General features: G+C 39.4%; 1 protein-coding gene across 4 annotated transcripts in view; it reads left to right on the top strand.

Moving 5' to 3' along the window:
- Nucleotides 1-13,490, top strand: part of ubr3 (ubiquitin protein ligase E3 component n-recognin 3) — a 362,664-nt gene that overhangs the window by 145,503 nt on the left and 203,671 nt on the right. For all 4 annotated transcript variants that reach the window (XM_060827270.1, XM_060827272.1, XM_060827271.1 and 1 more), the window contains one exon: nt 10,103-10,199. In XM_060827270.1, coding sequence (XP_060683253.1) covers nt 10,103-10,199 — 97 coding nt within the window. The remainder of the gene's footprint in view (nt 1-10,102; nt 10,200-13,490) is intronic.

Below are 13,490 nucleotides of genomic sequence, written 5' to 3'. Positions count from 1 at the left end.
GTTTAGGCAGCATCTGAGGTGCACAGGAAGTAGACAGGTTAAGTGAGAAAAATTTGGTGGATGTAATATGTGGAAAATGTGCGGTGTTACTCTTCAGCAGAAAGAATAGAACAATTAAATATTATTTAGATGAGGAAAGACTGTACAATGTTACAAGGGTCCTCAGGAGAGGCAAATAGTATATTGGTCTTTATTTCAAAGAGAATGGAGTATAAAAGTAGTAGAGTCTTGCTAAAACTATACAAGTCACTATTTAGACACACCTGAAATAGTGAGTTTTGAGAAGATTTGTAGCTCAGTTTGAGGATCTGGGTGTAATTTTGCTTGCTGAGCTGGAAGGCTCGTTTTCAGACATTTCATCACCATACTAGGTAACATCAGTGAGCCTCAGGTGAAGCATGAGTGTTATGACCTGCTATCTATTTGTGTTTAGGTTCCCTTGGGTTGGTGATGTCATTTCGGGTGGTGATGTACCCATTCTTTTTGAATACACTAAATAGATGATTTTCCTCTGCTCTTTGTAGTTACTCAGTGCTGCAGTGTGTGGTAATGTCATTTTCGTATGGTGATGTCACTTCTGATTCTTTTTCTCAGAGATTGGTAAATGGGATCCAAGTTGATGTGTTGATAGAGTTCTGATTGGAATGCCATGCTTCTAGGAATTCTCATGTGTGCCTCTGTTTGGCTTGCCGTTGGATGGATGTGTTGTCCCAGTCGAAGTGGTGTCCTTCCTCATCTGTATATAAGGACGCTAGTAAGAGTGGGTCATGTCTTTTTGTGTCTAGATGATGATCATGTATCCTGGTGGCTAGCTTTATGCCTGTTTGTCCAATGTATTTGTCCAGTGTAGTGTTTGTGACCATTCTTGGGTATTTGTCTGTATAGGGTCTTTCAAGTTCATTAGCTGCTGTTTTAATCTGTTGGTGGGTTTGTGGGCTACCATGATGCCAAGAGGTCTGGGTAGTCTGGCAGTCATTTCTGAGATGCCCTTAATGTAGGGGAGAATAGCTAGGGTTTCTGGATGCCTTTTGTCTGCTTGTTTGGGTTTGTTGCTGAAAAATCAGCAGACTGTGTTCATTGAGTGCCCATTCTTTTTGAATGCGCTATGTAAGTGATTTTCCTCTGCTCTTTGTAGTTACTTGGTGCTGAAGTGTGTGGTGGCTTGTTGAATAATATTCTAATGCAGCTTCGTTTGTGGGTATTGGGATGATTGCTTCTGTAGTGCATATGTGTTGTTTTCCTGTAGACGCTGGTTTGAAGTTCTCCATTGGCTGTTAGCTCCCTGTGACATGTAGGAATGGCGGTTTGTTGTTGTTTTCCTCCTCTTTTTGTGACTTTTATGCCAGTAAGGATATTATTGATGGCCTTGAAGGTTTCCTCTAATTCGTTTTGTTTAGTGATGACAAAGGTATCATCCATGTAGTGGACTCCCAGTTTGGGTTAGGTGGTTGGCAGAGCTGTTTTTTCGAATCTCTGCATTACTGCCTCTCCTAAGAACCCAGATATCTGAGATCCGGTAGGTATTCTGTTGGTTTGTCTGTAAGCTTTGTTATTGAAAGTGAAGAAGGTGGTAAGGCATAGGTCCACTAGCTTGACGATGTTGTCTTCACTGATGAAGTTGGTGGTGTTTCGTGTGTAACTTCGGTTCTTCTGTAGTGTTTCTTTAGCCAGTTTGATGTTGATGGATGTGAACAGGGCTGTTGCATCAAAGGAGACCATGATTTCATCCTCTTCTATCTTGCTGTCTTTGATGGTGTTCAGGAAGTTTTGGGTGGAGTGAATGGAGTGGCATTGTTCTTCTATTAAGTGTTTTGGTCTTTGGTGTAGTTCCTTGGCTAATCTGTATGTTAGTTTTCGGGTTAGCAAGACTGAGTCTGAGGGGGGGCTCCTGGTTTGTGAATTTTGGGTAATCAGTAGAAGTGTGGTGTGTTAGATCTGTCTGGTTACATTTTTGGAAATCTGTCTTGATTAGTTCTCCAGATTTCTGAAGTTTTTTTGAGTAGGGCTGTGGTTGGGTTCTCTAGTTGTGGGGTTGGGTTTGTCACTACCTGTTGGTAAGTGTCACTATCCACAAGCAATGAGTTCACTTTCTCAATGTAGTCTGTTCGGTTTAAAATGACTCTCAAGCGTCTTTTTTCTGCAGGTAGATAATGTTTTTATCTTTTATGAGTCCTTCTAGTGCTTTTCTTTCTTGTGTACTGTGTGTTCCCTTCCTTTTTCTGCTTAACATTGGTGCAACTGTCTGTCTGAAGGTTTGCTAAGTTTCTTCTGTGAGTTTGTTGTCTTTCAGTGTTCTTTCTAATACTATTAAGAAATTTCTGTTGTCCGCATCCTGGAAGCTGTAATTAATTCCTTTTATGAAGACGGCCTTTTCAGTGTCTGTTAATGGTCGGTCAGATAAGTTTTTCATCCATGCTTTTCGACTGTCTGTGTTGTTATTTTGTGTGAGTTTGTTGAATTTCTTCTGCACGTCTAGTTTTTCATTTTCTGTGTTTGTCACTGTCTAATACCTATGGCTTGTTCTACTGTGCCTGTCCATTCATGGTCTGTTGTGTGAGTGATTAAATGTTTTGGCACAAAATTGTCCAGTTGTATTTACGGACTCTGTTGTGGTTATCGTTTAATCATTTGTCTAAGCATTCTGCAACCGTTTTGCTTTATAATTCTTTTGTCTAGTGGGGTGTTAGGGGAGGTTTGAATTTAAGACATTTTAGGTAGTGCATTTCCTTCGGCATTTGTACAGGAAGTACAGCTGTTCGGAAGTGGCGCTGTGTCGGATGGTGTTGGTTTCCCATTTTCAGGCAAGTTATTGTACCTTTGGAGAAGATGTGTAACTCAGGTTGAGGTTCTGGATGTAAGTTTGCTCGCTGAGCTGGATAGTTTGTTTTAGGATGTTTTGTCACCATACTAGGTAGCGTCATCAGTGAAGCACTGGTGTTATGACCCGCTTTCTATTTATCTGTTTAGGTTTGTGATGTAGTTTCCTGTTCTTTATCTCGGGTGGTGGATTAGGCAAAATGTCTGAAAATAAACCTTCCAGTTCAGTGAGCAAACCTGCATCCACACCTGAAATAATTTTAAACAGTTTTGGTCCTCTTATCTCAGGAAAGATGTACTGACATGGAGGCAGTATGGAGAATGTTCACTGGGTTGATCCCAGGTATGAAGGGATTTTTGTATGAAGAGAGGTTGAGTAAATTAGTCCTTCATGGAGTTTATAAGAATAAAGTATGACCTTATTGAAGAATACAAGATACTTGGAGGATTTGGTAAGATAGAAGTGAATAGATTTTTACCCTTCTAAATGTGATCAACACAGCAGATTTTAAAATTACTTTTCTCTGAAATTGGGTATAACTGGTATTTATTATCCACTTTTTTGTCCAGACTATTGAGAAGGTTTTATGGGCTGTATTTTTGCAACAATCTGAACCTGGCAACTTCGTCATTTAACAATGTTTTAGAAATGGCTCTTTTTTAAAAAAAGAGGAGTTTTAGACTGAATTAAATTCATAATTTACCATAGTGGAATTAGTCCAGGTCTCTGGACCACAAATCCATAGTGGGCTTTCTAGAAAAGAAATGAGAGAGAAAGCAAACAACTATGGAATTAAATGAACGGAATGAAAACTTGGGATGGGATGAGAATAGTAAGACAGTTTTTAAAACATAGAGATAGCAAGCCAAACTTAATCAACTCACTATCACAAGATTTGCAATACAGTCAAATTACTATCTTCAGTGACCCTCAAAATTGCTGAATTGTTCCTAACCAGACTTTATAAATAACAGATCTTGGACACCAAGTTTATAACTTTGAACAAAAATGAACAAATTAATAAGCATGCAACAGCAGAATACAGAAACTGAAAAGCAATCTAATTAATAGGTATGATCTAAGCTCAATCTTCTTTGATCATAAACCCCCAATTACAGACTGACAGATCCAGTTAAGAGAATAAAAGATAACTGCTTCAATAATTCATACCAGGCCTTTATGAAATCCTTGGACAATAGGTTATATTATAGTCACATAGGTCTTTATATCTTGCTTGAATTCAGAAATCACCAAGCAATGCAAACAGCTTCGGCAGAACTCTGAAGATTTTATCTTATTTATTACATGCTGAGATTCCTTTCTCAGAATAACCAGAAAGAGAAACAACCCAGAAAACAGATCAGTCTGGAACCTTTCAAAACAAAACTGCCTTCTGCCCAAAACCTAGTCAGAGTCAGTTCACTGTTTATCTTATTTTTTTCAACCATCTCTGTTCAAAGTTTGTGAGAAGATTTGTAGCTCGGGTGCTCGTTGTTGTGGTTCTGTTCGCCGAGCTGGGAGTTTTTGTTGCAAACGTTTCGCCCCCTTTCTAGGTGACATCCTCAGTGCTTGGGAGCTTCCTGTGAAGCGCTTCTGTGCTGATTCCTCCGGCATTTATAGTGGTGTGTCTGCCGCTTCCAGTTGAATAATGTCCTGAAGGTATACAGGAAAACCACACACACAGACCAAGTCCTGAACTATGAAAGCAACCACCCCAACACACACAAACGAAGTTACATCAGGACATTATTCAAAAGGGCCACAACACACTGCAGCACACCAGAACTACAAAAATAGGAACAAGAACACCTATACAAGGTATTCACCAAAAACGGATACCCGCACAATTTCATCAACAAATGCCTAAGGGAAAGACAATGGAATGAGGACATGCCGCAACCCAAAGGACTGGCCACACTACCATACATCAGGAGCATTTCTGAACTGACAGCTAGACTACTGCGACCACTAGGACTCATAACAGCACACAAACCAACAACCACGCTCAGACGACAACTCACCAGGACAAAGGACCCGATACCCAGCATGAGCAAAACCAACGTAGTGTACAAAATCCCATGCAAGGACTGCACAAAACACTACATAGGACAAAAAGGAAGACAGCTAACAACCCGCATCCATGAACACCAACTAGCCACGAAATGACACGACCAATAGCCACACACTCAGGTGACAAACAACATGAATTCGATGGGACAACACCACTATTATAGGGCAAGCCGAACAGAGAACAGCCAGGGAATTCCTAGAGGCATGGCACTCATCCACAAATTCTATCAACAAACACATCAACCTAGACCCAATATACTGGCCACTGCAGTGGACAGCAACTGACAACCGGAAGCGGCAGAGACAAGCCACTATAAATGCCGGAGGAATCAGCACAGAAGCACTTCACAGGAGGCTCCCAAGCACTGAGGATGTCAACTAGAAAGGGGACGAAACGTTTGCAACAAAAACTCCCAGCTCGGTGAACTGAACCACAACACCATCTCTGTGATTGACTGGCCAGCACCAGTCCTCCCTTGATTGACAAATTCAATATCCAACCAAAACAGAAATTGCTGGTGAAACTCAGCAGGTCTGGCAGCATCTGTCGGAAGAAAGCAAAGTTAACATTTTGAGCCTAGTGATGTTCATCAGAACTGATAGCAACTAGGGAAAAAGGACATTTATGATGAAGGTGGGGTTAGGGCTGGAGGGAAGGGGAGGGTGGGGGAATGTTTGGAGATGAAGCCCAGAGAGAGAGAGAGAGACAATGATATGAAAGGGACAGGTAAACGAGAGTAATATGTATGGCAGACCAGGACAGAAAAGAAACTGAATAAGTGAGAATGAGAGCAGAGGCTAGCTAAGAATGGGTAGTTTGGGCTCAAAGCAAACCATGTGATGTTATAATAGGCCTGAGAGTGGGTGAAAGTCAATTTTCTTTGCTAAAAGCAACCCACCTCATTACAGGACTTCGTGTGGAGATAGGTAAAAACAAGAATGGAATTAGGATATAAAATTAATGAACTCAAAATGTTGAGTCCTAGACGCTGCAGGGTCTCCAAGTGGAAAATCAGATTCTGTTCTTCAAGCTTGCTGTGATGCACACTGTGAGACTGCAGCAGGCCTGCGACAGAAATGTTGGCCAAGGGAACATGGTATGTTGAAAGTGGCAGGCGACTGCAAGTTGTGGGTAATTTTTACAGACAGAACGTAGGTGTTGGCAAAGCAGTCACCCTGTCTGTGTTTCATCTCCCCACATAGAGTAGTTGGAAGATATGACTGGAGCCTTGGATAATGTGATGTGGAGAGAGGAGGTAAACGAGCAGGTGCTATGCCTTCCCCAATTGCATGGGAAGGACCTATGGGGCTGGGAGCAGGTGTTGGACATGTACAACAAATGGACCAGAGTGGCCTGGAATACTGACAAAGGATGGGAGGGGAATATGTGTCTAGTTGCGGCATCCCGCTGGAGGTGATGGAATGGTAGCTTACAATCCTTTCAATGTGGAGGCTGTGGGCTGCTAAGTGGAGGAACCTATTGTTATCGTGGGAGGGAAGAGAAGAGGTGAGGACAGAAGTACAGGAGATAGACTGGGCACTGCTCAGTGTCCTGTCGACCACAGTGACGGGCAGTCCTTGATTGTAGAAAAGGGTGGGCATTTTTTAAATCCATCTACCTCATCACTGGTAATTGTGCCTGCAGCTGATTCATCACTAGTGCCTGGAATTCTCTCTCTCAGTTGCTTTAATCACTCTTCCTATATGTCCCTCTTTAAATCTATCTTTCTGACTGAAGCTTTTATTCACCACTCTGTATACAATCTCCTTAGACTTAGTAATTATAGTATAGGTTCAATTAGTATTTAATCAGGTTTCTGTGCCTGTAGGGTTTTTTTGATAACTTGTAAATCTATAGCATTTTTAAGGCAATTTGATGAGTTAAATGTGCACATGTTTCAATCTAAATTTATCAGACAAATCTAGTTCCAACCCCCCTCAAATTATATCTTGATGTCTGTGGAGGATCAACCCGAGAGGTACATTTTTAGCAGCTTCTGTGTGTGTGTGTGTATAAAAAAAAAATCTGGTTTACATGTGTCTCGTGTATTGTAACAGGAATATTTGTTTAGAATAAATAATACCACCCATCTTCTCCAGCAATATAGCAATATATTTTAGCTGCCAATCAGAGGAGCTGGATGCTCCATTCCACATTTTTAATGTTTTTTGAAGCAAACTTCTGCTTCTGCAGCCTGAAGTCAATTACATCCTTGATTCTGCTCCTAAAGATGAATCTTCAAGAATATCTGTCTGAAGACTAAAATAATTTAAATGTAAAAACTTCATTTTTAGTGTCATCAGTTGTGAAAAAAAACTAAATGACAAATAACATGACATTCAAAACAACTAGCCAATTAGTGCACTTGGCTAATAGGAAGTTACCAAATGGGAAGGATCGTGAGCAACAGTGTAGGTTGTATATAAATACTTTTAAATAAGAAGGCAACTTGTATAATAGAGTTCAGAAAAACATCAGTAATGTCAATTCTTGATCTGTTGTCTGAATTATTTAAAATTATCATTGGTTGCTACCTTCACATTTTTAAACCTATCATGTGTTTTAGACCATAAGACATAGGAGTGGAAGTAAGGCCATTCAGCCCATCGGACATGGAGTGGCTGATGGGCATTTCAACTCCGCTTACCAGCATTCTCCCCGTAGCCCTTAATTACTTGTGACATCAAGAATTTATCAATCTCTGCCTTGAAGACATTTAGCGTCCTGGCCTCCACTGCACTCTGCGGCAATGAATTTCACAGGCCCACCACTCTCTGGCTGAAGAAATGTCTCCGCATTTCTGTTCTGAATTGACCCCCTCTAATTCTAAGGCTGTGTCCACGGGTCCTAGTCTCCTCGCCTAACGGAAACAATTTCCTAGCATCCACCGTTTCCAAGCCATGTATTATCTTGTAAGTTTCTATTAAATCTCCCCTTAATCTTCTAAACTCCAATGAATACAATCCCAGGATCCTCAGCTGTTCCTCGTATGTTAGACCTACCATTCCAGGGATCATCCGTGTGAATCTCCGTTGGACACGCTGCAGTGCCAGTATGTCCTTCCTGAGGTGTGGGGACGAAAACTGGACACAGTACTCCAAATGGGGGCCTAACCAGAGCTTTATAAAGTCTCAGTAGCTCAACAGTGCATTTACTCTCTACCCTGTAGCTCCCTACCAAACACATTATCGTGTAATCAATATTAAGAAGCTTTCTTTAAGTGCTCAAAAATGGTATGCAAAATGCATTTACATTTTTTATTGAAATTGTCCGCTTAGATTAGCATGATTTTGCCTTGCTAAGTCTTTTCAAACTTTCTTTTAAAATCTATGCTTTTTCATATATATTTTTTAAATGTTACCTTAATTTATTTTGCTGTTTCACAATATTAGCTATACTTCTGAGAACAAAGATGTAACACCATTTTGTAATGCTGTTAGAATTAAGAAAAATGCACTTAAATTACAAAAAAATCAATTTATTTTTAGGAATTGAACTTAATTGACTGCCTGGGTAAAGAAAGTTAGTTCTGTAGAATTATTTCATCATTTTAGACACAAGATGGCAGTATGAGCTTGCAGTTCAGAATATTTCAATGGAGACCAGTTTGTAAATTTAGTGTCTGCTGTCATTTAAAGGCATTCTTAATTACTGTCTGTGTTAAGGAGACAAAAAAATAGAAACAGAAAATGAGGCAAATCTTCAGCAGATATCATCAGTGGAGTGAGAAAGAAATTTCTGCAGATGACCGGAAATGTTAACTTCATTGTTAACTTCACAGATACTGTTTCACTTGTGCTTTGTTTGCATCACTTCCTGTGTTTAGTTTAGAATTGAAGGAAATAAACTATTTTGTTTTTATATTCGAAAATTAACAATTCCTAAATTCCGTAGGTAGTATGGGCATGAAATAGATAACTAAGGAGCATTCAGTATTGAGATTTGTATGTGATGTATGGCACTTTGAGCAGAAAGGACTGTGAATTTATATTCTTATTTTCAGGAAGGGAGTAGTTATTGATTTAGTAAGTGTGGGAAAGCAATTGCACAGTATAAGAACTGCCTCTACAAATGCAGTTGTCACCTTTGCAAATGGATAAATAGTTTGCAAGTGTTCTGTCTTGATTGACATAGCAAACTCACATTGCCAGAGCAAACTCCAGGATATATTTTTCTGTTTGGAAAGAGGCATTCATTTCTTTGAGTATGTTTTACTTAGCATTCAAAGCCAAGATTGGACTCATAAGCCACCTGAGAACCCATAAATAGGTCAACGGAACGAAAGCTATCATCCTCGACCTCGAGGGATAGCCACACTGGCGACGACAACTTAGGATTCATTCAAAGCACTTTGATGTTTTAGTTGTGCAAATGATTTTTGTTAAATGTGAATCCACTTTTATTTCAATTAGGTGTTTACATTTTCAGGATAAAATGTTTTGAAAAGTAATATGTTTTTGGCAAATTTTGCTCTGTGTACGAAGTAACATTTTATAGTTTGTAAGCTGTTTTAAAAATAGATTTTTGCTAATGTGTGATTATTTTCCAGGCCAAAATAATTATCATTGCATAGAAAATACAAGTGACTAGTATCCCAATGCTTTCTGTTTTTCATTGGTTCTTCTGTATTTATTAAACTTGACAGTAGTACGCATCTGCTTAATGGGAAGGTCAGTTTAAAAGAATCACTTGTTCAAGCGATTTCTGTACTTTATTTCCCTCCTTGGCTCTATTGTGCTGTTTATTTGATGGAAGATTGTTTGAAGGGAGCAGTCAATTCAACAGAGGTACATTTAATGCACCTTTTAGTTGTTATTCTTTGGTTCGTTCTATGTTTATTGAAGAAATGTATTGCAGAAATAATAACTTCTCTGTAGACTACTGCAGTGAAGCTTCCTCATGTTGCCTTACCCTGCATTGCCACAGAGTGTAATCAACAGAGATTCAGAGATATAGATAACCATCGCTTACCTGATTGGAACTCTAGTACAATTAGAATTTCCTGTGCTCCCAAGGACAATGAAAGTGAGGCACCTGCCCTTGTTACAGTTGCCCTGGTTTGTACCGTGTTGGGGTGGCACATAATAGGCACAGTGCATTTATCTTAGAAGAACTGGATTTGAAATTTAATGTATTTAAAACATGATTACAGAACAGAATATATGATGCCAAATTAACAACTCGTCAATGATTTATTTTTATCCTTTTGTTAGCTGATGTCTGGAATCAAGAATTTGACCCTATTATGGTGATTTTAAGAACAGTATATCGCAGAGATGTGCAGTCAGCAATGGATAGATACATGGGATTGTAAGTATTTTTTAAATCTGCATGCAAAACTTTATTAAACTTCAGTAAATCGAATCACCACATTTAACTAACATGCATTTTTACAGTGTTCTGTTTCTGGTGGAGAAGGTTAATACTTGAATGTGTTTATATTTGCAGTTTTGTAACAAAGCTATATTTAGAATAAGAGCATAGAATTTTAGAGTATAGAAGTAGGCCATTTGACCGATTGGGTCTGTACCAGCTACTCCCATTCTCCAGTCCTATCTCCATAGCCTTCTAAATTCATCACTTTCAAATGTACATTGAGAACACCTCCTTTGGCATCTGCTTCCACCACTTTCCCAGCCACTGCATTCCAAATCCCAACAACTTTGAGTAAAGAAGTTTCTCTTCATCTCATTCCTAGCTCTCTAGTTGACAAGCTTGAAATTGTGATCCCCAATTACTGACGAGTAGAAACAGAAAACCCTTTGTTATCCTATCGAAATTGTTCATAATGTTGAATACTCCAATAAAGTCACCTCTTAATCTTCTGTGCTCCAAAGAGAATAAACCTCTTTAATCTTTGCTTGTACCTAAAATCCCTCATTCCTTGTATTATTCTAGGAAGTCTCCCTTAAACCATCTCCAAGGTTTTAACATCCATCCTTAAATAAGATATATAGAACTGAACATACTTTATGAAATATATTCTGTGAATACTGAATAAATGTTACTGTATGACACGTGGTGTATTTTAACAGATTAAAGAGCTGTTTACTTCATAATGGCATACGTACAATATTGTTTTTAATTCATTCTGTCAAACGTCTCCCATCATGAGCATTGGTGTTGGATCTATAAGCTGTTCAGTTTATCTGTGTAACTCAGTTGTCTTTTTAGGTATAATTCAAATTTAGAAGAACAAATTCTGTAATTACAGAAAAAAAACTCGTCAGTATGTTTGCAGTGATAATGCAGATCTAAGGATCAGATTTTTTTGCAACAAAATTGCATTATATTCTGTGCTTTTGTAATTGCTTGCGTTGAGAAATATTTGATAGATTGTGCTCATATTCCAGAGACGATAGGAGAGCCCAATTTCCCATTTATCCCTGTTATCCAGCAGAGGTCCTTTTAATGGTCTTTTGATCAGCTACTTTTCCCTTTACTCTTGACTTTTACCCTTTTATTTACAAAAATAGCACACATTACCCACAATTTAATCATAGACTAATGTTTTGAGCAGGGTGCAGTTCCCTTGAAGTTGTATTGTATAACTGTGCATCAGTGTCTGTGTTTAAGCAGCTGGTAGATAAGCATTCTTCCGGAAAATGGCTGAACAGTTAAGTTGCAGAGTCACTTTTAAATCAGCATTTTAACATTAAGTATTAAAACGCTGGTCAGAATTTCTCAGTTTTCAATGTGCTTCTCATTGGCACTTTAAATGCCTTCGCATTTTGTAAAACTGTAACAAAATCAGGAAATGCTAGAAGCACACAGGTCGGTCAGTTGACACCTATAAAGAGATGAGAGAAGTTGTGCTGTTTTAGTGTTGTGCACTTTATGAGAACAAAATTATCACTGGCAAGGTTAAGTGAATGTGGATTGTCACTGACAAGGCCAGTATTTATTGTTCACCACTAATTGCCCTGGACGGGGTGGCGGTGAGCAGCCTTTTTGGACTGCTGCAGTCTTGAGGTGTTAGAAAAGGAGTTCCAGAACCCAAGAACAGAAGAAACAATGAAGCGGTTCAGATTGGTGTGTGACTTGAATGGAAGCTTGCAGGTTGTGGTGTTCCTATGTATCTGCTGCTTTTATCCCTGTGGATGGTAGAAGTTGAGGGTTTAGAAGATGTTATCGAAGAAGCCCAGGAAAATTGCTACGGTACTGCTACTCTGTACCGGTGGTCACGCAGGTGAATATTCAAATTGGTGGTTGGGGTGCTTGTTAAACAGACTTTTTTTTAGTTATGTCAAGCATTTTGAGTGTTGCTGGCCCAGTATTCATCCAGACAAGTGAGAGTATTCTATGGCAATCCTGGCCTATGCCTTGGGAATGGTTGACAGGCTTTGGGGGGATGGAAAGTTCATTACCCACTACAGAATTCCTAACTTCTGACCTGTTCTTGGAACCACAGTACTTATATGGTCAGTCCAGTTCAGTTTCTGGCCAAACGTAACTCCTAGAATAGTGATAGTGAGTGATTCAGTGATGGGAATATCAAGGGATGATGATTAGATTCTCTCTTATTGGAGATGGTCATTACCTAACATTGTGTTGTGAATATAACTTGCCAATTATCAACTCAGTGGATTTTGCCGCATGTGGAGACGTGCAGCTTCAGTATCTGAGGCGTTGCAAAAGTTGTTGTAAGTATGTTATAATCATCTGTGAACATCCCTATTTATGATTGTGATGATGAGAAGGTAATTGATGAAGCAGCTGAAGATTGTTGAGTCAAAAACAGTAACCTGAGAAACTGAAGGGCTCTTGTAGTGCATTGGTAGTATCTCTGTCTCTAGACCAAGAGACCTAGGTTAAAGTGCCACTTGCTTCAGGTGTGTAATGACACCCCTTCTGAACAGGTTGATTGATAATGTATACACTGAGGAATTCATGAGGGATGCTTGTGCAGTGGTAGTGTCTCTCCCACAGGGCCAGGAGGCTAAATTTCAAGTCCCACCTGCTCCAAAGGTGTGTAATAACATTTTTAATAGATTGATTCGAAAATATATGCCCTGAAGAACTTTGGCAGAGATGTCCAGGAAATTGAAATGGCAGATCCCCGACAACCAAAAACATTTTCTTTGTGCCTGGTACAGCTTCAGTCAGCAGGAGGATTTTCCCTAATTTCCATTGACTCCAATCTTACTAGTGCTTGTTGCTGTTAGACCTAAGGGCAAACTCCCACCTCACTCCTGGAGTTCAGCTATTTGGTCTAAGCTGTAATGACGTCAGGAACTGAGTGACTGTAGTGGCAACCAAATTAAGCATCAGTGAGTAGATTATTTCTTTGCTAGTGTCCACTTGATAGCACTGTTGTCGACATCTTCTGTTACTTTGATGATAATTGAAATAGGATCATAATTTGACCAGGTTGAATTTTTTTCTTTTTTTTGTAGGCTGGGCATATTTGGTCAATTAGTTATGTTGTTGTGGGGATGTCAGTGTTGTAGCTATATTGGAAAAACTTGGCAAGGGTTCTGGAGCTTACCTCCAGTACAGTTGTTAGAATGTTGTCAGGGTCCATAGCCTTTGCAGAATTAGTCTTTAGCTGTATCACATGGACTGAATCAAATTGTTTGAAGACTGGCACCTGTGATGCTG

The sequence above is a fragment of the Hemiscyllium ocellatum genome, chromosome 7, assembly GCF_020745735.1.
Source record: "Hemiscyllium ocellatum isolate sHemOce1 chromosome 7, sHemOce1.pat.X.cur, whole genome shotgun sequence".
In the NCBI taxonomy this organism is placed as follows: domain Eukaryota; kingdom Metazoa; phylum Chordata; class Chondrichthyes; order Orectolobiformes; family Hemiscylliidae; genus Hemiscyllium; species Hemiscyllium ocellatum.
The sequence above is the reverse complement of the archived record's forward strand: the minus strand, read 5'-3'. Positions and strand labels throughout refer to the sequence as shown.